This window comes from Neolamprologus brichardi, chromosome 10, assembly GCF_056152115.1.
Source record: "Neolamprologus brichardi isolate AB-2024 chromosome 10, ASM5615211v1, whole genome shotgun sequence".
Lineage (NCBI taxonomy): Eukaryota > Metazoa > Chordata > Actinopteri > Cichliformes > Cichlidae > Neolamprologus > Neolamprologus brichardi.
The window spans coordinates 18,216,518-18,242,177 of NC_142113.1; the positions used below are offsets into that span (position 1 = coordinate 18,216,518).

The 25,660-nt window shown below is 41.2% G+C and overlaps 1 protein-coding gene across 2 annotated transcripts; it reads left to right on the top strand.

The window, feature by feature from the left end:
- Positions 1-4,316: 4,316 nt before the first annotated feature.
- On the top strand, positions 4,317-24,427 carry postna (periostin, osteoblast specific factor a). Of its 2 annotated transcripts, XM_087847333.1 has the most exons (23): positions 4,317-4,674; positions 6,031-6,129; positions 10,164-10,228; positions 10,334-10,491; positions 10,595-10,759; positions 10,875-11,021; positions 11,147-11,288; positions 12,017-12,229; positions 12,319-12,453; positions 12,641-12,789; positions 13,187-13,323; positions 13,933-14,063; positions 14,236-14,366; positions 14,712-14,814; positions 14,903-14,970; positions 15,064-15,109; positions 15,198-15,233; positions 21,065-21,562; positions 21,672-21,701; positions 23,205-23,249; positions 23,465-23,551; positions 23,634-23,669; positions 23,752-24,427. In XM_087847333.1, the coding sequence occupies exons 1-23, from the start codon at positions 4,556-4,558 to the stop codon at positions 23,805-23,807; spliced, it is 2,796 nt and encodes a 931-aa protein (XP_087703459.1). In that variant the 5' UTR covers positions 4,317-4,555; the 3' UTR covers positions 23,808-24,427. The 2 variants fall into 2 exon arrangements, with proteins under 2 accessions (XP_087703459.1, XP_087703460.1); XM_087847334.1 differs by lacking the exon at positions 23,205-23,249.
- Positions 24,428-25,660: the final 1,233 nt, after the last annotated feature.

A 25,660-nucleotide genomic window follows, 5' to 3' on the forward strand; every position in this document is an offset into this window, starting at 1 on the left:
TTGCAAATCCCAAACAGGCATGAACACAATAACTGATACTGTCAAAAGTTAACTGTATATAACAATTGGGTCACACAATACCTTTCTATTTAAAGGAGTCAACCAAGCATCACTAAATGGTCTATTTTACTCTTGAGGCTCATAACAGAGCAGCTAGATTAATTACTAGAGATGTGGAATTATAGTACTCTGTAAAATCATTTCTCTATGCCTGATTTTCTGGTATATTTTAGTGATTTGGAACAGTGGTTCTCCAGGTTTTCTTAAGGTCTTTTAAAGTTTGTCTTTGTTTCTGATAATGACTGCTTTTTCACTAGTTTTCAGGCCTTGTGCTTGATTATTTTCAGAAGAATGTCTTTTCTTTGTTAAGCCGCTTTACCCTGAGCTTTCAGTGTTCAATCAAGCTTAAAAAATGCATTGCAACCTCAAGGCATGAATCAGTGTTGTGTCTACAGATAACAAACATTGTAGCTGAGAACCAATTTTGTATCGTGTCTTTGGGCTTTGTTACTTTGTTACTAGCAGCCTTGCTTTTTTGTTTGTTTGTTTGTTTAAAAACACATCATTTTTGTCATTTATTGTGGAGTATTTTTGACAAATGGGAAAGATAATATAGTTTGGCAGCCATGAAGTAGTATTTTTGTGACTTTCCAAGAGCTATTAGCCAAAAATGGGTATATCATGTATCTCCTTACTATCTACATTCAGATGAACACTATCTGAAAATCAGTTCCTTAAGAAATTTAGCAAAGACCTGACACAGGACCAGAGAAATGGATGTGGGCCTTCAGTTCACCATATACTGTTTGCAGAGTAAAGGTGGGTTTCAAGTAGTGCTTTGCCATATCATACCATCATTGATAATACTAATATAAATTCATATAAAACTATTGTGATATCACTGGTATTAGCAATACCGTGCCTTTTCTCTGTAAGGGTGAGCACATTGATCCAAATATCATTAGTATCAATACCAATGCTGGTATTTGTATCGATCAGTACTAGCATGATAGGATTGATATGTTGTTTCTATCCTCTAAGTTCAGTATCTAATCCACTCTGTTAAATTGATTGTTTGTTTGTTTTGTAAATGAAAAAATATACTTCAAATGTATGCTACTTTTTGTGTTGGCTGTCACGTCTGTGTTATAGCCTATAGCACATTTGAACTGCAGAAGATGAACCTAAAGAGAGGCGCTTTGGAGACACACACATTTACATTACAGGTCTCCAAAAAAAACCAACCTAGTTTCAAAATACATGAAAAGTTGTAAAAAGGGTGACTTGCTGTGTAAACTCATTATTTTGGAAAACAAAAATCAGTGATTTAATGGCCATTAAAATGTCTTCAGAAATTCCAAATTTGTGATGATTCATCTCATAAGTCGTGACACAAAGAAGTTGAAAGTATTGATATCAGTACTACTGGGCCTCTTTTTACTTGGTTGTGATATCAATATCAAATTTGAAGTGGTTTCCTGGCACACACAAAAACAAGACAACTTTAGGTATTGTTAAACTAAAGTGCAAAACTGTTAAGTTATAGTCTTACTTAAAGTTTCCAAGTGAAACACTACCTAAGATGTTTTTGTGCTTATATCCGCTGAAATAATTTTCAAAGCCGGTAGCTCCTCGGCAGTACATTGCCAGCTAAGCCTGTAGTAGTAGTAGTAGTTATTCTTAATGTGATTAAATTTATTAAGTTTATCACCCTGTCAACAGCGTGAACAGACCAAACACTACGGCTGTATTGTCATGTACTGGTGGTTAAAACCCATGACTTCCTGGAACAGATGTTACATAAGGTGAGCTAAAGTACTGTACAGAACTCCTTTCAGGTTTTTTTCTTTTTGCCTCAGCAACAGTTGTCGTGAAATGTTATTTCCATTAGTTCACAATCAGTTTCCCAAAACCACACACTGCAAGGGCTAATTTGGCAACATTTTTGCACCACTTTAACATCTCTTCTGCTCCTAAGAACATCATGGGTGTGAACATGTATTACAGTGATTATACACTTGTACAAAAAAGTGGAGAAATGGGGTTTAACCACTCTAATTAATAGAAAACCTGTGCTCTACACAATGTAACAGTAACTATAGTATGCACTGTCTGCATCATAAAAACACAGTTCAAAACTTTTACAATTTCTGTAAAACTATAAAATTATTTAAAATTTCATCAGCTGCTGCATATGTTTCCCCACAGACTGGATATTTTTTGTTTTTGAACTTTCTGTTGCTTTCCTATTTGTGCTGCTTGGCCTCTAATTTCTAATTTCAGTGAACAAGTGACCGAGCAAGTGAAAAGGAAATGAAATATTCAGCAGCTGATGAAATTCTGCTCCATGTGGGATCAAAAGGCTGTACTGAAATGCTCCTGGGCTTATGATAGATCTTCCAACTTGATTGAACCAGGCTGTCACAGACACAGAAACACATGAATAGATATCTCCTAACATTGCATATTTAAATGACTCACAATTATGTGTTTTAACTGCTGAAGTCTTATACAGTAGCATACGCATGGTTTAGAGCACTAATGTGACTTTTAAATATGACTTAAATAACCTGAAATGTCTTTTACATTTAAAATTTAGTGCGATTTGTTTTCTCAAGGAAATAATTGATAAAGAATTAATAAATAGTAATATTTTGATCATTTTATTTAATTATAAGAAAAAACTATATATATATAATAAGAGCAATTTACCTAACCCACAAAAAAAACACATGTTCAAGGATCTAGCAACCTCAGGACCAAACTGCAAAGCTTAGTGGTTATAAACGTTCACACACTCAGGGTTCTGTTAGACTTATTAGATTAAAGGCTGTGCTGGCTCCTTGTAAATTGTGGCCTGCTCTGCAACACTCAAAGTCTAACATTTACTACCTAGTCAAAACTTACTAATAAAAATGTATGACGTTGTGAAAGGTTTTATGTGTTAAGTCCCTGTCCTTACATATGACTGTACTGACAAATAATTCCCAGTAGGGGGAGACATTATACATAGCACAAATTCCCTGCTGTGATTCCTGAAGAAGGTAGAGTGACAAATCCAAGCGCTATACTTACTGTATAAAGAACTGCTATAGATACACTTGAGCTTCATTTATGGATTTTAGAGGATAACCTGTTAATATTAAAATACAGTTACAATTACAACGAAATTTCAAAAACAGCTGACTCAAAGGTCAGGAGACTCTTGGAGACTGTTCATCTGTCATTCGTGGAAAGACAGAGGTTGTGTGAGTTCATAAGAGCGAGTACATATTTGCAGTTTCAGAGCAAAGCTGTCTTAACCTTTGTTTTTAAAACATATTTCTCATCCCAAACCCTAACCCCCTAACCCCTAACCTTAACCCCTTCTCTTACTTTACTATATTTACTGTAAAAGAATAAAACACGCACTCTTGGCGTATCCGTTTTCAAACAACAGCAATGAAAGAAATGGCTCTTGGTCCAGTAAATCAGCCTTGTCTGAGTTGTCTCGACCTGCATGTGTAAAGTGTGAAGCACACCTGTCGAAAAGTCAAGACTGTACATGAGGATGTCCGGAAAGCCTGTATTCATGATTAATTTATTCTTTGAAGCTGCATCAGATCTGGCTTCAATGTGGGAGAAAGGGAAAAAGGGAAAAAGTTGAGCTGATAACGATGAACATGACAGCAGGGAGGATGATGGGAGAAGAGGAGCGCAAAAGGGAGTTCAGGGGACGTTGATGGAAACGATGAATCAATATGATAAAAGTTAAAGGGGAGAACGGTGGGGTCCCAGGGGAGGTGTGATAAAAATACAGTCAGGTTTCCTTCAAGCATGTCAAGTAAAATACCTCATGCATGATTTACACCTCTATTTTATAGCATTTTATATCAATTTTATTTACATTTGTTGCCAGAAGTCTCATGAAGAGAGATCAGGGGTATGCTTAGAGCCCGTGTTTAGGTGTTATTGTCAAACTAGTGTTTTGATCTGCATCTTAAAATCTGCTTTTCTTTATGCATCTTTATTGGCATCTTTTTTTATTGCAGTGCAAATTCTGTGGGTGTTAGCCTCAGAAAAAAACTAATCCTCTAATATTTTACATACAATGATCAAATCATCACTGGTTTGCATACTTTAAAAAGAATTCACAGTTTGGAGACAGGCGGACACTGCAGCTTGTACAGCAATGTAAAGTTTGAAGTACAGGGTGCCCTTGGTGCTCTGGGATGTGATGGTGGTCTGCAAATTCATGCAAAATTCATACGAACATGAGGGAGGAGGAGAGTTAGTGGTGGAGGAAGGATTTCGACTGAATAGAAGGGTGTATGCGGGTGGGAGAAGGATATAATGGTATGGAACAGACAGTGAAGAACTAAAAAGGGAGTGGGTGTGTTAGAGAGAAGCTTGTTCATATAAAAGCTCCCTCTCTCATTTGTGTTCCCACATATCCTGTGTGTTTCTGGGGACTCCTGCTTGTTTGTGCGTGTGTGTGTGTGTATGTGTGCAGTTGAAAGACAAGAGCAGTGTGTGTTTGAGCCCTTGCAGCACTGAGGACCGATAACTTCACAGGATGCATCGGCTTCTGGTGGTGACCTTAGTGTTGGTGGCCTTCTGCAGTCTGGAGACCACAGCTTTTTCAGCTTATGACAAGATAGTCACCCATAGCCGCATACGGGCCAGGGATCAAGGGTAGGTAGACTTAGTATTTTTCCTATCACCTTGTTTGCAGGTGTAAGAACATAAATTGTATGATCTGGCAATAAACTGTAGCATTTGTAAAAGGTTAGACTACGTCAACTTTTAATATGGTTTTAAATCTTACTGAGCACTACAGTTTCATGAACATATCAGTCATATTGATGAAAAATAGGAAATTCCGCTTGATCGTCAACATATTTAACATGCAAAAATCAACAACTGAAGTCCAGAGAAATCCAAATACTGTAAGAAATAACCCTTTCTAAAGTTTTTCTAGTGTATTTCTTATTGAAATATTCCAAATATTATTAATTGTGTATTTATTAATTATGTAATTAATGTAATTTAAAATTCACATGTAAATTGAATAAGATGAATCTTCTTTAAAATCATATTTTGGATTAAGACTGATGCCAAAATGAACCAAATAATTAGTTCTGCCTCTTGGGTGGTTTTGACCTTACTGTAAGTACAGTACACTTGCGGCACACATTACTGTAGCAGATACTGTACATTAGTGTTTTGTCTGCTTGATTAATAAAGCACCATTATTACTTGCTGAAATAAATGTCTGCTAACTTGAAAAAAAACCCTCCACAAAACAGATTTTGGTTTTACGTAATACACCATATGGACAAAAGTACTGGACCACACCCCTTTATCTTTAAATTCACGTGTTTGGGGTATAAAATCAAGCAGCTACTCACACAGCCTGTCCTCACAAACATTTGTGAATGGGAAAGGTTGTTGTTAAGAACTCACTGAATCCAAGTATGGTACCGTGTTAAGATGACAGCATTGCAACAAATCAGCTCATGAAGTTTCTTCCATCCTAGAAATACCACAATGAACTGTAAGTGGTATATTTGTAAAGTGGGAGCAATTAGGAACCACATTAACTCAGTCATGAAGTAGCAGAGTTGATGTGATTCCTGTCCTGCAGCTCTTAGTGTTTAAAAGCTGCCAACACTCTGATGACTGCACAGCTCTAAACTTCCTCTGACATAAACATCAGGACAGAAAGTGTGCTCAAGGAGCTTCATGCTTATCAGTTTCCCTGAGTGAGCAGCTCCTGTACTTGTCATTTGTCGGTGACCCAGTACCTTTGTCCATATAATGTCTTATTAACATAAATATTGCATATTTGATATGTGTAAATCGCTTTTTTCTGCCATGCATTCTTTTCCATTTCATACATACACACCTCCCCACATCTTCTCATGGTCTTTTTTGTCAACTTGTCTATGCTTGTCGCCTTCCTTCCCCCTGCTACGCTCGTACAGTTCCATATCCTGACCTTCCTCCTGATCCTGTTCCCTACCCTCTCCTCCCTTTCCTCTCTTACAGACCCAATGTGTGTGCTTTGCAGCAAGTCACGGGGACCAAGAAGAAGTACTTCAGCACATGCAGGAATTGGTACAAACGCAGCATCTGTGGCAAGAATACGTAAGTGTTTACTGAAAGACCGAATGGATCTAATTAGCGCATATTTTTATCATTATTTGCACTGAATTAGACTGGTCTGATCAAAAGTGCAAACCACACCCAGCTTTGTCACCCATCTATCAGCAGAGGCCCAATATGTTTGACCAAACCCTTTCTGCACCCTCAGACTTGTACCTCAGTTTATCTGAACCTATAGCATCTCGCTTTCTCCTCTTAACCTTTGCTTTAAAATGAAGTTGCATGGTTCAAACCAGTAATGTCTTTGTGCATTTATGAAAATAATAAGAAACCAAACTTTAGGTGCTTGTGGTGGATTTATTTATTTAGGTTATTTCCTGCAGAATGATTTCATAAAATATTACATGAAACGCACCTAAAGGAGTGTAAGGCTTAGTTGGAGCTGTTCTGGTATACTTAAGTGCAGCAGCAGCAGAAAATAACATACACACTTAGTCTCTGTCGTTAGCCCACATGCACACACAAGAACACACATGTAGACATACACCCATCTGTTTTCAGTCATGCAGTCAACTGGAGCACCTGTTGCAGTATCGATAAGGCTGAAAATGGGGTGTGAGCTCAGGGGTGAGTCATTTTCTCCCAAAACAGTACAGCAGTAGACATGAAAACAACCAGGAACTACTGGTCAAAACGTGTGACGGTAGATTACGAGAAGCTAGTAGGGGTTTCTAAGATAAGAAACACAATTGCTTGGCCTCATCGTCCCATTAGGCTATTTACAAATTATTTTGTCAGATCTTTGTGTAATGTGAAGATGGCATATTTAAAATGTTTAAATTAAACAATTTCTAAAATAGGATTTTGTTAGCTGAAAAAATAAATTTCAATGCATTTAACTTTTTTCTGGTTTATAACTTAATTTGTTAGTTCATGCAAAAGGTTTGTAGTGTTACATACAGCAAAATCTACGTTTTTGCTAAGTTTTTCCCCACAGAAAGCACTTTGCTAAACAGCTGGAAGTGTTCAGAATATTCTCCTCTTGGATCACCCAGAGAGATACCCTGTTTTGTTTTGGTTAGTTGTTTTGTTCTTTTCCAGCGCTAGTGGGTCAGTCACACACTTTCACATTTAATCTTTTTCAAAAGGTTTTGTTGCTGTTGAGCATCCTGAACATATTTCCAAAACTAAACTTTGATCTTACACCGCTGGTTAAAAGCATGTGTAGTTTCAGGTCACTATACCAACCTAAAAGTATTAACTATTAACCTAACATAGTTTGGGAATTGCTCATGTTTCTCTTGATATAATGGTACCATAGGATCTTTTGAGGATTTCATTTGAATTGAGCTGTTGGATGAAAGAAATGTTTTTCTGTTAAAGAAAACAATTTGCAGGAAGCACAGGATGTGTGATTAAAATTAAGTGGAGTTTATAATAAACCACTGTAAAAGTCAGATTCTTAAAGATGTATTAATTTAGAGGGAGTCTACACCCATCTATACAAAAAAAGCCCTTCTACACAATATTAAGACCAGACGGATGAGGATGGAACAGAGACTGTTCATTAGTGATTAAAGAGGATTAAAAAAAACACTCCAATGGCTTTATCGGGTGCCAGAAAACCCCACCTAAAGTCTTTGTATGAGTACAGTGTGTGTGTGTGTGTGTGTGTGCGCGCGCACCAAAGCCCCATATTTGCACATCTGCTCATCTGGAAGCCACATTGAGTTGTTTCATGCTGTGATACAACCAGGGGCTTGGCTACAGTGCACTGGCTAATTCTGTTTCAGGTCTCTATTGAATCTATTATCCTGTCAGAGCGTAGCTGGGGAGCAATGACTTCATACCTTCCTGACAGCCAGTCGTGGAGGGGTATTTATGTATTTTATATTACCGAAATTAGTGTCAAGGCAAAGAGGGATTGCTCTATAAGCAACATGCCTCTTTGCACAAGATGACTAATTCAACACATTCAGCAGAATCAAACACACACTTGTAGAAAGTGTGTGTGTACATGCACATGTGTGCTTGTGTGTGTGTGAATGAGGTTTTCAGTTGAGGGGACTTGAATCTACTTGCATACTGACTATGGTTGTGTTACTTGCTTGTTTGTTTGTAAGAATTACATTTTTATGTTACATTTTATGCAGTTAGCAGCTTTTAAAAAAGTATTGCTTTGGCGTAATTTATCAATACTGGTGATTCCTGAATAGAAAGCAAACTATTGATAGACTGGTTTACTGTAAATCATGAAAAACTAATGTGAACATGTGGAAACACAATGTTTCCATGAGAAAAAGGCAGGAAAACCTCAAGTTCTGTAAAATGTAATGAAAGTGTAATGAGCTCAAAGAAAAAGTCAAAACTAATTTCCGGCGCTGAAAACTCAGGAAGTGTTTCAAATTAAACCCCAGTACAGGTTATTCACTTCCTAGTTTGTCTTAGAAAATGTTCGTTAACTGGGGACTAATCCTAATCAAATGCTGTCAAACCATCTATGGTTTGTTTGCTCTCAGTAAAACCTCTCACATTAGAGCTACAGTACTGTCCTGTGTCTCATTATATTAGCCTTCTCACACCTCATTCTTTCATTCATGCCAATGCAAAAGAGTGCCAGCTGAGCTCCTGTTATGAGCACAGCTTATCTGGTGCTTATCTTGCAATTTGTCATGGAACGGGGAAAGGAGGACCCAAACACAGGACTCTTGGATGCAGACAGTGCGTGTATTTACAGTCCAGTAAATAATAACATGACAATCAATCCCCGTGCGCGCTCGCCATGTGAGTTCCCCAGTGTCCGTGCTCTGTGTCTCTGCTCCCTTTGTGCTTCCATACAACGTGCTCGCTGCCCTCTTGTCTCTGCAATCCTCTTGGAGAAATCACAGAGGCAGCCGTTAGAAAGCCCACAATTGTGATAGACTCACCCTTTCAACTGACTTGCTGGGAAACTGACGGGAAGTCTTGCAACGATCCAGCATCCACGGGAAGCTCAGCCACTCTTCTAAGTAACTCCCCCAGACGAGGCTGATCAGCAGCAGGTGTGTGCCATCATCCTCCTCGGGTGTGGCCAGCCTGCTGGCGGGGACACACTCACCAGGCCTGACGGTGCCTGTAAACCGGCCATCCGGATACACACACACACACACACAAACGCCTATACACACAAACATGGAAAAGAGGGACACAAGCACCACACATAAACAGCCCAAGACAAAGCCATCTTTGAGTTACGCTAAGTTTTGATGAGCCTTTATTTCCACCTAAAATCTAAATGAAGACACCCTGTCTGTTTTTTTAGAAGTGAAATTAAAGAATGAAAATCTGTGAGGGATGTTTTCTGGAAAATTTACAGACTACAGGATTCGACTTGACAAGTGAGACGTCTGATAGCAGTCTACCACACAGAAGAGAGGAAACTAAGTAACTTAGAGTTGTCCATAAAAATGTAACAGATAACAGTCTGTTTTTTGATAATAGTGCTTACACATGATCCTGTAATTTTTTTCTTTCTTCTTTTTAAGACAGAAAAAAAGTTACTAGAGATCTTCCCAGTCACCAAATTATTCTCGACTAACCTCTTGTTGGGACTTTTTGAGCGCTTTGTCACTTTTCTTGTGGAAACACAAACCATGTAAATGTTTTTTTTTCTCCTTTCCAGTCTGCTTAACTTGTTGGTTTTTTGACTGCTTTTTTTATGTTTAATTCATGTCAAACTTTTTCACAAGTTTACTATGTGGTGTTCAGGTGAGCCAGTGTCAAGAGTTACTTCCTCATTTGTTGTTTTCAATGCCCTCATTCCCAGGGCTCCTCATTATCTCACAGCTGCACAGGTTTTTTTTCAATGACTCATTTATTTTAGTTTGTTGAGATGGTACAGTTTTGTTTCGGTTTATCACCTTGTGTTAGAGTCATGTAGACTCTTTCTCTGTTTGAAATTTATATGATAAAGATGCACAACCCTGAACAATTAAATTATTTATTTTTGACATTTTATATCTGGATTAAATTAATTTATGTTTTTAATGATTATCTACTTATTGAATAACTCACTGCTCTTTTAATTTTTTTGGCAGGATGGTTGTATATGAATGCTGTCCAGGTTATATGAAACTCGAGGGTATGAAAGGATGCACTGCAGGTAGGTGGATGGCTCAACAGATTCATTCAAAATCAACTAAAAATTACAATATATTCAATATGAATATTTCCTCTGGTTTCTCACAACTCTCAACCTCACCACCAGTGGCTCCCATTGACCATGTGTATGGTACACTGGGCTTTGTCAAGGCTACAACCACACAGCAATATGCTGAAGTCTCTAAACTGAGAAAAGAAATTGAGGGAAAAGGCGCCTTCACCTTGTTTGCACCTAGTAATGATGCCTGGGATGAGCTGGACCCTGTGAGTAAACCCGTGTTTAAAACCTTAGAGAGAAATGCACTTACAATAATGTCTGCTCAAACACAGTTATACTTTGATGAAACTAACACTGTGATTTTTAAAGGCTCAACGATCTGCACTAGAGAACAATGTGAACATTGAACTCTACAACGCTCTGCATTACCACATGGTAAACCACCGTGTCCTCACCAAAGACATGAAGAATGGCATGACTGTCAGTTCCATGTACAATGAAGAGGGACTGCACTTCAACCACTACCCAAATGGGGTCAGTTTATGAATGGTGTAGACAAGCGCAACGCTGCATGATTATTACAATTATATCTATAATAGTCAATTAAGCCATTGATTGTTTGATCTTCATAAAATATTTACTTCCTAAGGTTGTTACAGTGAACTGTGTCAGGATTCTCCATGCGAACCAGCTGGCCACAAATGGTGTGGTGCACGTCATCGATCGGGTAATCAAGGCCGTGGGGAACACCATCAAGGATCACTTGGAGCTCAATGAAGACCTTTCCTCTTTTAGTGTATGAAACTATTCTCAAAAAAGTTTACAGTTGTACAGTTCACCATTAACAAACAGTAAATTTTATCCAACTCATTATAGCATCTGATTCTTAGAAAAATGTTTACGTCGTGTCTTTTTCCCCAGACTATCGCATTAGCTTCCGATGTGATGGACAAACTGGGTGAACCTGGCCAATACACTTTGTTTGCTCCAACTAATGACGCCTTTGACAAAATGACCCCAGACTACTTGGAGAATATCATGGAAGACCCGGCTGTTGTTAAAGGTACAGTAAAAATGTGATGCCTTAATGAGAACATAAAGTACAACCTTTACATTTTCACATATTGGCATTGTTCCCGTGGCCTGGTAAATATGCTAAAAAAGGGCCACTACTACTATGAGCCACTATGAGCGTGTGCGGCAGCTTCACACAGCTCATAGTAGGCCCGCAGACAAATTGATATCAAGTGGACTTTGAACTTGTTTGAACTTGCAAAACCACACAAAAATAGCTTATCTGCTTATTTGCTGAGTCATGAACACAGGCATGAAGTCAGTCTCTATAGTGACAGGCTTCTTCTTGGAATAAAATACAATTCCAATAAATTATCAGACTAATGATGTAAGACCAGCTTCCAAAGATTATATTAGAGCCAATGAGTAATTTGACCTACATAATAATGGTGACTTAATTTGAAATTTTGCTTGTGTTTCTAATGCATTGCTTTTGCAGGCTAAATTTGTTGGCTTAGCTTGATAGTCGGGCTCAGCTGTGGCATAAATACATGCCTAAATGTGAATAATGAGCACAGAGAACATTGATGTTTGATTCATCTGTGTACCTGTAATTCCTGAAGAACACATCACAGCACAAGCTTCACATAATAATTAGATACTTTAAGCGTGTAATTTGAGTTGCAAACCTATGTTCAACTTGTGTTTATGTTTATTTAATTACTCAATTAAATGTAATTAATTTTGCCTCTTTCACACTTTGACCAACCTTGTCAGCCCTGGTGAACTACCACCTGTTAAAGAGTGTCCAGTGTGCAGAAGCAATCATGGTAGGATCTGTGTATGAGACTGCAGAAGGCAGCAGCATAGAGATTGGCTGTGACGGTGACAGTCTGACTGTGAACGGCATCAAGATGGTCCTGAAGAAGGACATTGTAGCGACCAATGGCGTCATCCACCTGATAGACCAGATGCTGATCCCAGACTCAGGTACAAACACATTTTGAGGTTGTTTAAATCGTTTGGCGTCTTCCTTTTAATGGGTCACAGGCATATCTTTTTTGTATTTTTCATGTCAGCCAAGGAAGTGAAATCGTTACTGGAAACCTCCCAGAGCACTTTCAGCAGTAAGTTGTCTGAACTGGGCTTAGCTGAATCCCTGGGTCCAAAGACAGAGTACACCCTCCTAGCTCCTTTCAACAGTGCCTTCACTAGTGAGTTGAAACATGTTCTTATCTATAGAAAAGTAGCACTTTTTTTGTGGTTATAATATTTTGTCTTTTACAAACCAAAAATATTATAACGTATGCCACACTTTTAAATTGCAAGGCATTTTGCCTTATTTGATCAGGATCTAAAACTATCCATCTTATTTAAATCTCTGACATTTCTCTCTGTCAGGTGAAGTGATGTCAATGGACACAAACATGCTGAGACTCATTTTGGAAAACCACATCTTGAAGATTAAAATGAAACTGAGTGAGCTTTACAACGAACAGACGCTGGAAACAATCGCTGGCAAACTGCTACGAGTCTTCATTTACCGCACTGTGAGAATTCTGTGTGTGTGTGTGTGTGTGTGTGTGTGTATTGTTACATTAACCAAGTGAAATCTGAAAAAAAAAGAGAAAAACTACAGAAAGTAGTAACTTAGTCTGATTTATGTGAGCCTTACTAAGTGTGTGGTATATTGTTGCTGACTTTAAAAATCTGGAAAATGTCTAATTACTACAGCTTTTGGCAGATGAAGTGTGTTTCTGCTCGACTAGATAGCAAATTAGAGTCAGCTGGGTTTAATTTCTCCACAGAAACATTGTCTTATTCTGATTGATGACAATCAAAAAAGAAAGTCTTACAACCTTCCTCCACACAAGCAAATAGTTACCAGATTTGTACAGTGAATTTTAAACCTGTGGCTTAACTCTATGAATGCTCCTTTTTTGACAGGCCGTGTGCATAGAAAACACATGTATGGTGCGTGGCAGTAAGGAGGGGAGCAATGGGATGCTCCATTCTGTGAGGTCTCTAATCAAACCACCTGAGAAAACTATCTATGAGCTCCTGATTTCTGACGGACGTTTCAAGTAAGAGCAAAGTATCATTCTAAAATACTTGTTGCTGAAAATGATTTCTCTTTGAGTCAAGTGAGATTTTTATCTCCAGTAGTGGGGATGGAAACAGTGATCGCACATTGCTTGTGTGCATAATAAAACATCTTTTTCTGATGCTGTTGATGATGCACTTTCAGTAGAACATTTCTCACTGTGTAATTAAAGGCACCAGTAAAGGTTGGTGATGAAGAACTGAGGAAAACAAATCTGTGACTCAGTGGGACCACACAAGAAGGCAAATGTCATTCAAACCCTCTGCCTGAACTTCACTGCTAACACTATAATCCTCCCGGCTTAAAAGAGAAACTTTTTTTTATATCTGTTCTGATATTCATTGTGTTATTGCAGTTAGAGCCATTTTGCTTGTACAAATACACAAATATAGAATATAAATTTATTTCTGTCTGAACCACAACACTAAGGCTGTGAAAAAAATATACTTCCAGTGGATCATTAAAATCACCTGATTTCCACTAACCGATTGTAAAAACTTAAACTGTACATTGCTCTTAAATGTTGTTCCTATTTTATTCCTGCATCCCTGATTTTCTTCTTTTCTTTCTGTTATTTGAATGAATGTAGGAAATTCCTGTCGTTAATGGAAACAGCAGGTCTGTATGATCTGTTAAAGCAGAAAGGCTCTTACACCGTCTTTGCACCAACGGACGATGCCTTTGTCGACCTCAGCAAGGAAGACATGGCTCTGCTCAAAAGTGAGTACCCCACTGCAGTGAGCACATATCCACTTATCTTTTGAAAAACCCAGCAATGCTGTCAAGGTATCTTGATCTAATAGGGAACTATTTGATGCAGAAATGAGAAAAAAAACATTGTTTAACATTGTGTAAAATATGAATTATAATTCCTTCGTATTGACACCGACAGGTGATCTAACTTTTCTGAGAAACATCCTGCTGTACCACTTCAGTAATGGTACCTTCATCAATGGAGGATTAGAGGGAGGAGTTACCAATCTGCTCAAAACCTTCCAGGGCAAGAACCTGCAAGTTAAATCTGTATGTCATCTTTTTGAGTTTTTTTTTTTTTTTAATAAAAAAAGCCAGCAACGAGTTTCTAAATCCTTCTGGGAATGTCATAGAGCGTTAATTTCAGATGTATCAGCTAATGAAACTTGTGAAATCATTCTTAGATTAATGTTTAAAATTCAGCCCACGGGCAGAAAAACTTTTCAAACTCAGCTCAAAGTGTGATTTGCCTCAGTTTTGCACGTTGGGCAATTGTAGCATATTAGTAACGTTAATAAATGGAATTCCCAGCTCTCACACTGCATTCTTCTTAAATGACCTAAATATTCTTAAATTTGTGTGAAGGTAACGTTTAATTGTGTTTGGTTTTACCAGGTAGACAGCTCTATCAATGTCAACTCTGTGGATGTGCCAGACAGTGACTTGATGGCAACAAATGGTGTGATCCATATAGTGAAGAATGTTCTTTACCCAGGGGGTAAGAACATGTGCTGTGTGTTCACCTGTATGCCTGGTTGCATTCTGTTTGTTTGATATATATTAAATGTGACGCGTATTACTTACAGACCTTCCTGTGGGCCGTCAGGACCTCCTGATCCTCCTGAGGAAGCTGATTAAGTACATTCAGATAAAGGTAGTGAAGGGGAAACCCTGTCTGTGTACTTGTGTAGAGGTTTCACCGGTTGACTTTTGAAGCTTTTATTCTGTTATGCTTTTTGTTTTTTAGTTTGTCTCTGGATTTTCTTACACTGAGATCCCGCTCACCTTCATCAGTAAGTTCCCATAATATCACTATCACTGTATTATGTTTAGATATTTTTGCCTGAGCAGGAACCTAAAACTAATTTTATTACTTCACAGAAAGGACTATCACAACAACTACTCATTTTGTTAAAGGTAAGACCTACAGCTAACTACACAAAGGACTTGAATCTGCACTTATTTGATTTACAATCTGCAGTGATCATAAATAACAGACATTCCTTTAAAACAAATGCATATTCTTTGCTCAACAATACAAATATGCATAAAGTGAAATCTGTCTTGCAACCACATTAATAATTCATGTCTCATAGGAGGTTTCTCAGAGGAGTAAGTACGTACCAGTTAAAAGTCTGGACACACTTACCCATATATTAGACAGGGATTGTAGGTCTCAAGACATATTATTTGTCGGTATATTTGTATGTTTTTTAATCAAACAAATGAATATAAGAAGGAAAAATCAGTCTTTACTTGGATCCTTTGTGGTAATACTTATGTAGAGGCCATTGCTTTGCTGGGTGGGTTCAGAAAACAAAGGGTTTTTCAGATCTCAAGAGGATTTTCATTTCATCTTTTAAGAAACCATGTTCATATGATTTAAGGGCTACAATAACTAAATCTAAAAATACAACTTTACAGTGATTATACAATCGATGTGCGATTACTCATCTGGGAATCCTAACTATTCCTCATACTAAGCTACGTAAGCTAAATACTTTATCATTCTTGAAGTATTTATAAAATCACATACTGAATTTCACCAGAGAAACATACACACACACACACACACAGACACACACACACACACATGAAGAGAGAGAGAGTATGCATAGTATGCAAACGACTACCAAACAGCCATCATAATTCATCATATAATGAGAACAGAACAAATCAACAACTGACAATGACTAATTAATATTAAAATCTGTAACATAATGTATTGTTTGGAGTTTAGTCTGTTACTGTTGCTATTTTTACCATTTCTTCTTGGAGCAACTGTAACCCACATAATTTCCTTAGGGGTTAATAAAGTATTCTGATTCTGATTGTTTCAGGATGACCTGCCATTATCCAATGACACATCTGCTTACCTGCATCTTTTGCTTGTTTCTCCTCCTCTTCTTTTCTCTTTTTTCTAAACTGAGCACCTGATGGCTTTCAACTTTTCTTGTCCATCTTGGTTTTAATTTTGCACTCCAGTATGAACACCCATCCCCCAACTCGAGGATCACCACAACATAACCTTATAAACCTACACCTTAGTTCACTTTGTCTAGGGTGTATTTCTGCAATTTTGCACAACTCAGGATTCAAATCATGAATACATAATGGGCTTGGACTGAAAACATTATGAATGAAATGTGGTCTACTTGGAAGCAGCAGGGCTCTCCTCCCCTTTCGACATGTTGTGTGTGAGACTTTAAATCATCCATCCATCCATCCATTCGCTTCCGCTTATCCTTTTCAGGGTCGCGGGGGGTGCTGGAGCCTATCCCAGCTGTCATAGGGCGAGAGGCAGGGTACACCCTGGACAGGTCGCCAGTCTGTCGCAGGGCTAACACACAGGGACAGACAACCATTCGCACTCACATTCATTCGCACATTCACACCTAGTGGCAATTTGGATTATCCAATTAACCTATCCCCACAAGCTGCATGTCTTTGGACGGTGGGAGGAAGCCGGAGTACCCGGAGGGAACCCACGCAAACACGGGGAGAACATGCAAACTCCACACAGAAAGACCCCGGCCTGATGTTGGAATTGAACTCAGGACCTTCTTCCTGTGCGGCAACAGTGCTAACCACCGTGCCACCGTGCTGCCACTTTAAATCATCCATCCATCTTCATCCGCTTTATCCGGGGCCGGGTCGCGGGGGCAGCAGCCTAAGCAAAGAGGCCCAGACCTCCCTCTCCCCAGCCACCTCCTCCAGCTCATCCGGGGGAACACCAAGGCGTTCCCAGGCCAGCCGAGAGATATAATCTCTCCAGCGTGTCCTGGGTCTGCCCCGGGGCCTCCTCCCGGTGGGACATGCCTGGAACACCTCACCCAGGAGGCGCCCAGGGGGCATCCTTACCAGATGCCCAAACCACCTCAGCTGGCTCCTTTCGATGTGGAGCAGCAGCGGCTCTACTCTGAGCCCCTCCCGGATGGCCGAACTTCTCACCCTATCTCTAAGGGAGATGCCAGCCACCCTTCGGAGGAAGCTCATTTCCACCGCTTGTATCCGCGATCTCGTCCTTTCGGTCACTACCCACAGCTCGTGGCCATAGGTGAGGGTAGGGACGTAGATCGACCGGTAAATTGAGAGCTTCGCTTTTACACTCAGCTCCCTCTTCACCACGACGGACCGGTGCAGCGTCTGCATTACTGCAGCTTGCAGCCCCAATCCGTCTGTCGATCTCCGGCTCCCTTCTCCCATCACTCGCGAACAAGACCCCGAGATACTTGAACTCCTCCACTTGGGGCAGGACCTCATCCCCGACCCGGAGTGGGCACTCCACCCTTTTCCGGCTGAGAACCATGGCCTCAGATTTGGAGGTGCTGATCCTCATTCCCGCTGCTTCACACTCGGCTGCGAACCGCTCCAGTGCGAGCTGGAGGCCCTCACCCGATGAAGCCAACAGAACCACATCATCCGCAAAGATCAGAGATGAGATCCTGAGGCCACCAAAGCGAAAGCCCTCCGCCACTTGGCTGCGCCTAGAAATCCTGTCCATAAAAATTATGAACAGAACCGGTGACAAAGGGCAGCCCTGGCGGAGCCCATCACCCACCGGGAACGAGTCCGACTTATTGCCGGCAATGCGAACCAAGCTCTTGCAACGGTTGTATAGGGATCGAATGGCCCGTAGCAATGGGCCAGACACCCCATACTCCCGCAACACCTCCCACAGGACACCCCGAGGGACACGGTCGAATGCCTTCTCCAAGTCCACAAAACACATGTAGACTGGTTGGGCAAACTCCCATGCACCCTCAAGTATCCTCGAGAGGATGAAGAGCTGGTCCAGTGTTCCGCGACCAGGACGAAAACCGCATTGTTCCTCCTGCATCAGAGGTTCGACTAGCGGACGAACTCTCCTTTCCAGCACCCTGGCATAGACTTTCCCGGGGAGGCTGAGGAGTGTGATCCCCCTGTAGTTGGAACACACCCTCCGGTCCCCCTTCTTAAAGATGGGGACCACCACCCCGGTCTGCCAATCCACGGGTACTGCCCCTGATCTCCATGCAACATTGCAGAGGCGTGTCAGCCAGGACAGCCCTACAACGTCCAGAGCCTTCAGGAACTCGGGGCGGACCTCATCAACACCAGGGGCTCTGCCACCAAGGAGTTGTTTAACTGCCTCAGTGACCTCGCCCCCAGAAATTGGCGGGTCATTCCCCTCATCCCCAGACTCTGCTTCCTCCTTGGAAGACGCGTCAGTGGGATTGAGGAGGTCCTCGAAGTATTCCTTCCACCGCCTGACAATTTTCTCAGTCGACGTCAGCAGCGCTCCGCCAGCACTATACACAGTGCAGGTAGAGCACCGCTTTCCCCTCCTGAGACGCCTGACGGTTTGCCAGAACCTCTTCAAGTCTTTTTCCATGGCCTCTCCGAACTCCTCCCACACCCGAGTTTTTGCTTCAGCCACTGCCCGAGCCGCATTCCGCTTGGCCTGTCGATACCTGTCGGCTGCCTCCGGAGTCCCACAGGCTAACCAAGCCCGATAGGACTCCTTCTTCAGCCTGGTGGCTCCCTTCACCTCTGGTGTCCACCATTTGGTTCGGGGATTACCACCACGGCAGGCACCAACCACCTTGCGGCCGCAGCTCAATGCAGCAGCTTCGGCAATGGAGGCGCTGAACATGGTCCATTCGGACTCGATGTCCCCCGCCTCCCTCGGAATGCTGTTGAAGCTCTGCCGGAGGTGTGCGTTGAAGATCTCACGGACTGGGGCCTCTGCTAGTCGTTCCCAGCACACCCTCACTACGCGTTTAGGTGCACCAGGTCTGTCCAGCGTCCTCCCCCGCCACCTGATCCAACTCACCACCAGGTGGTGATCAGTTGACAGCTCAGCCCCTCTCTTTACCCGAGTGTCCAGAACATATGGTCGCAGGTCTGGTGATACGATTACAAAATCGATCATCGACCTACGGCCTAGAGCGTCCTGGTGCCACGTGCACTTATGGACACTCTTATGTTCGAACAAGGTGTTCGTTATGGCCAAACTGTGATTAGCACAGAAGTCCAATAACAAAGCACCGCTCGGGTTCAGATCAGGGAGGCCGTTCCTCCCAATCACGCCCCTCCAGGTCTCGCTGTCGTTACCCACGTGAGCATTGAAGTCTCCCAGCAGGACAACAGAGTCTCCAGGTGGAGCACCTTCCAGCACCCCCCCCCAGGGACTCTAAGAAGGCTGGGTACTCCGAACTGCCACTCGGCGCATAAGCGCAGATGACAGTCAGGACCCGTTCCCCGACCCTAAGGCGCAGGGAACAAACCCTCTCGTCCACCGGGAAAAACCCCAACGTACCGGCAGCAAGCCGAGGGGATATTAGAATACCCACCCCAGCCCGCCGCCTCTCACCAGGGGCAACTCCAGACTGAGACAGAGTCCAGCCCCTCTCCAGGAGACTGGTTCCAGAGCCCAAGCCGTGCGTAGAGGTGAGCCCGACTATATCTAGCCGGTACCTCTCAACCTCACGCACTAACTCAGGCTCCTTCCCCACCAGAGAGGTGACATTCCATGTCCCTATTGCCAGTCTTGGCAGCCGGGGGTCAGTCCGCCAGGGCCTCCGCTCCTGGCCGCCACCCGGCACACAATGCACCCGACCCCTATGGCGCCTCCTGCGGGTGGTGGGCCTGCGGGAGGATGGGCCCATGTCTCCTCTTCGGGCTGTGCCCGGCCGGGCCCCATGGACTAAGGCCCGGCCACCAGACGCTCGCCCTCGGGCACCCTCCCCGGGCCTGGCTCCAGGGCGGGGCCCCGGTAACCCTATCCCGGGCAGGGTAAACTGTTCCCTCTGTGTTTTTTTCATAGGGGTCACTTTAAATCATCAAACTATAAAATATAAATTTTAAATTGTTATTGATCCCTTTGTCCCGAGTCCTAAAGTGTATATTTATTTTCTTACTCTTCTTATATTTATTGTTTGTTTACTTGCACTGCTGTAACTGGAGCCTCGTCGTCTCGTCTCTCTATATACTGTACTATCAGGCGCACCGAGGGCTCTCGCGCTCACTTCTCGCATACAGAATTTCAAAAAAACATCGGCGCAAATAATAAGTCTGTATCATAATGTCTGGTGTTTTCATGTTTTTTAGTTTGCTTTTATTTTGTTTTATTTTGCGAGCTGGTTATTAGATGCTGCTCCAGGCGCACCTCGCAAACCGAGGGTGCCCTTACTCCCAGCAAATGGGCAATAGAAAACCGATCGGTGCCTATGCCATCCCCAGTATGCGCTGGCATGATGTCAGGGCAGCATGAGTACGAGCATTTTTTTTTTTTTTTTTTCGCCGATGCCCGTGATGCCGCCCCCCACCACGATGCCGCTCCGGGCAACCGCCTGTGTCGCCCGTATCAAAACCCGCTACTGGACATGATCTTGGCTCTGATTACTAAAAAGGGCACTTATCAAGCAACCTCAGGCCAAAGATCAGCCTTCTGATAAAAATGGAAGATGCTCACATCTCATTTATTATAATTTAAACAAGTAGTTTTTAAAGCTGAAAGATGTGCACTCTAAACCAACTAAAGAAAAAAGTGAGTGTCACAAAGTGTGTAAGTGCAGGATTGATTAAGGCCTCCTTTTTTTCAGTGCTGCAATCACTTACCATGCTCATGCCATCTTCTTGGTTTGAATGCATGTTCTTATCTGCTTGGACTCCTCAGACTCCTCCATAATAAAGAATTTGAGGGAGTTACACCCTTATTCCCTACATTCTTGACCGATGCTGAAATTACCTTTCCCTCTCTACAGTTCCTGAGTCAACGGTGATCCGCAATGTTACCAGGGTTATTTCAGTGGAACCATCTATCACTACCATAAAAAGAGTTATCGAAGGGGACCCTTCACTTTTCGAAGACATCAAAACGAACTTTTCAATTACTACCGAGATCATCAAAGGGGACCCTACACTTACCGAAGTCACCAGAGTCATAGAACGGGACGCTAAAGTTTCCAAAGTCACCAGGGTCATCAAAGGCGACCCTGAAGTTTCCAAAGTCACCAGGGTCATCAAAGGGAACCCTACACAGACCAAAGTCACCAGGGTCGTTGAAGGAAACCCTACACAGACCAAAGTCACCAGAGTCGTTGAAGGAAACCCTACACAGACCAAAGTCAACAGGGTCGTTGAAGGAAACCCTACACAGACCAAAGTCACCAGGGTCGTTGAAGGAAACCCTACACAGACCAAAGTCACCAGGGTCGTTGAGGGACAGCCTTCCATTACCAAAGTTACAAGAGTTATTGATGGTAATTTTTGTCAAAAATGCTTATATCATTCATTTTCCATCATAGATGATCAAATTTGAAGCTAACAAAGATTTTGGAACAGATTTGATGATGTTGCCTTGAATCACAGGTGCTAGTGTTGGTGGAGATGGCAGCACAGGTGAGTTTCCTTTGCATGTTTACTGATTTGAAGACTGTAGTAGCATTAATCTTAGAGCGTTCATGCACCTTCTAACAGATCTGCATGATGATATTAGCCACTGTGTGTCACTCTCATTTAATGCAGATTTAATTTCACCTTTAATCACATTTTTGTGTGGTGATCAGCTACTAAGTCAGATACTGTTTTCCTGGTTTGCACCATTCTTTGTCTTGAGTTGATCCTTTTGTGAATGCCTCATCTTCAGTAACTACTCTCACTTCCTCTATGGTGTATACTGTATTTCTTAAGAATAATGATGACCAGAAGAAGAGAGAAGGGATTGTAAAGCACATGCAGTGACTTGGCTCTTTTGAGCACAGTTGTTCAGCCATGGTCTTCATCAATTTTTTTTATTGTAAGGCCTGAAGTTTGGATTTTGACTGCCGGTAGAAGCAAACCAGTGATGTGGATCGTTTACATCCAGTCCTTCTCTGGCTGGCTAAGTGGCAGCCAAAGCCTGCTTGAACTTGTCATCTCAGTTTCTCAGATTTGTGAAAGCATCCACGACTATTGTGTTCGACGGGGTAAACAATGGCAAACTTAAATCCTGACAGAGATCACAGGAACTGAGCTGCAAGGTTCGACAAGACACTTTGAAAGTGTCTTGTCGAGGTGGAAGGAAATCCTTCAACAGACTAATCAACATAATCAACAAACTAAACAGACAGGTGGGAGATGTTGTTTGATGAAGGTTTAGATGGCTGGATCATAATTTGAGGTTGAAACTAGAGATCAAACATACAAGCAAAACACTAAAGGAGAGAGGAGTTAGCAATTAACTCAGCAGTGAGGCTCATGACTGAGGTACCCAAAAGACGGACAAGTGTTGATTGGAGCAAGATTTACCCAAAAATGAATTAGTCCTCATTTCGGACTGGATACATCAAACTGCTCTTTATTGTTTGTGTGTTTGTTTGTGTCCGGGACAGCCAGATATGTACTGCTCGGAAAGCCCTGTTTAACAGCCTGGTTCATGGGATTGCACAGAATATGACGACAATCTTTGGCAAGCATGCAAGGAACATAGGTTTATTTTTGTAATCCATCTGCTGGATAGACATCCAATTCCATCCTAGTATAGATGTTGTTGTTTCTTAGGGGAGGTTGCACATCCTCTATGTTGTGGCATGTATGTGTGAGAATTGTGCAGTGTGCAAATTATATTATTATATTATCAGACCACTGGGCCATTGTCTTTTGGGTACAATAGCAGGTAATCTTTCAGCTGCTTTTCTGGTGTCTTGCAGCTTATTTCTTGGGCTAATGGTACTGTGTGTTTGTGTGCAATTTGTGTATGTTCATAAGCTTACCCATGTGTGCTTGACTCTGTGTTGGTGGTGGCGGAGGAGGTGTTTTATGGGGTGTATGTGCCTGTCAGTCTGTCCATTTGTCAGTCAGTACTTGTACAGTTGCTAAGTCGTTAAATGACTTTCAACACCCTTCTCCGCTGCCGGTCTGAAGGTGGAGCCAGACACACCACGGCGAACGAGCCTCAGATCATTGAGGGTAATGTGTCCTCCCATAAACACTTTATACCAAATAGGTTTATTTCAAATATTTAATTTCCTTTGTTCCTTAAAATGATCATGATTATAAATCTATATTCAGTGCAAGTGGATACCTCAAGGTGGGAAAGTAATTAAGGAGCCTTTTTAAAAACTGATTTGACTCAGAACATGATTTCGGATTTTAGATGTAATGGTTTTGTTTCAAACGTTCAGGCCCAGACTTTTCCAGGATAACTACGATCCACGGAGACCCAAGTCTGATCGATGAGGAGTCTGAGAGAATTAGCAGAATCATTAAAGGTAAGTGCTTTGACTTTAATTTTGTGACATACTTGTCTGTATATCTCTAATATACAAACCATATTATCTCTTAAATTCGCAGAAGGAGGTAGATTTGCTGCTGCCAGGAAAGCTCCAGGTAACAGTATAATTACTTGCTGATACATTCACAGCCTTTATCTTCTTAATACATTTTGTTCGCTCTGCTTCGTCTTTTTCAGCTGGAATGAAGAGGCGGGCAAGGCTGGTCAGGCGTCACCATAAGCCAAGGGAGTGAATCTTGCAGAAAGATAAACGCTTAGGGCTCACCACAAGGATTGTATGCATCTCCAACGCTCCTGGTCGAGCAGTGGTGGATTGAAAAACCGCAGATTGAGATTAAATTAATTTAGCCATTTCTTAATCCAAAGAACCATTAAGTTTGTTTGTTATTCCATCTGAGGCACAGTTCGTGTAATAGCCATACGATTAAACTCTTTATTTCCCTAATTTTGGTGTGTAAGGAATAGTGATTTTTAATGTGGGGTAAAATAGGGTGAAAGGTGAGGTATATTGTACGAGGATTGCTGTTTGTTTGTTTTTTCGATATCACTTTGCAAACAGATTAGTTGGAAAGAGTTTTGTATTCTTTTTGTTTGTTGTTTTTTGTCATATGGTGCTCTGTTTTAAATAGTGTTTTGCTACCGGTAGATCTTCTACTGTACCTCTGTAAATTATGGCATGATCATTTTAAAATGCCACGATGGGGTTTTTTCTATCATGACTGCGATAGATCGACAGATGTTTCATACTTTTGATTGGGAACTCGACTCGTGTATGTCTATACACAATCAGACTTTACAATGCTATGTTTGTACCTTACAAACAAGTGACCAATAAATGTGTGAATACAATGCAGATTATGACTAAAGAAATTCCTTTCACCTACTTTTCCATTATCTAACATGGCTAATCTGTCTGTAGAGCTACATAGTGTATATGAATATACTGAAAGTAAACTGCTGGTGAAAAAAACCCCTAAAAAAGCATAAAACAATCAAAAGGTTTTCAAGAGTATTGACACTAAATCAGATGAGCAATCACTTCCTCAGACAGATGTCTATAAACCTAAGTTTAATTTTCATAAGAGTCCATAGACCTGAAATCAAATGTAGGCTGAATAACTTTTTCACTATTTTTTAAATGGTTTAAATGAGAAATGTTCACAATTATATCTCATGTATATTATTACATCATCCAAAGTATTATCACTTACAGTGTATTTTTAATATGTTAATATGAGTATAACATGCAGGTTAAAACGAACAAAACAAAAAAAAGTTTTACACAGTTATTATTGTGTACTTAGTCCTGATTGTGTCTACTAATGTACAGGTAACATCTTCAAGAAGCATGCTTCATCTGCAAATCTGACAGTAGCCCTGGCAGCTACCTGTTGAGCTGTGATGACTTTGCTGTCATATCTTACGATCTTTATCTGACTAAATTATTCCAAACATTTTGAAAGCAAGATTTTGGACCAATTTCACTTTTGGATTTCAACCAAGGAGTGTCTTAACTGCAGCACATGCACATGCACTGATTGACCTCATGTTTTCCTGGTTTACTTTTGCTTCTGAGAATCACCATTACGCAAGAAGCCTCTGTCCATGGTGTAGCTCTTTAGTAATATAATTTAAATGACTGGTGGCAACTTGCCTCTGAAAAGTTAAAGTTTGCACAAGAAATGGTTGCGTAACATCCCAAGGCCCTGATAAAAGAAATTGCTGCTCACTCTGTGTTTTCAGCATGTTTTTTGTTCTCTTCTTTCATTCAGAGACACAGAAAAATACTGAATATTGTTATTATGAGGATAATTACTTATGATAGTAACAGAGACACATTATTATTATTATTATTATTATTATTATTATTATTATTATTATTATTATTATTATTATTATTAGATAACAGACCTGGCCCACCTAAACATATGGTGAGCGTGTGCTAGGAAAGCCTGGCAGTGGCCCCCGTCTTCAACGCACACCTCGGAAGAGTTTCAACAGCATTTTGGGGAGGGCTTGGGACATTGAGTCACCTCTATTGCTGAAGCCGCTGCGTCCACAAGGTGGCTCGTGCCTGTCGTGGTGT

Coding starts and splice junctions, on each gene's coding strand:
- postna (XM_087847333.1), top strand. CDS start 4,556: ATGCATCGGCTTCTGGTGGTGACCTTAGTGTTGGTGGCCTTCTGCAGT. Junction 14,815..14,902: donor GAATGTTCTTTACCCAGGGG/GTAAGAACATGT, acceptor TATTACTTACAG/ACCTTCCTGTGGGCCGTCAG. Junction 15,234..21,064: donor AACTACTCATTTTGTTAAAG/GTAAGACCTACA, acceptor CCCTCTCTACAG/TTCCTGAGTCAACGGTGATC.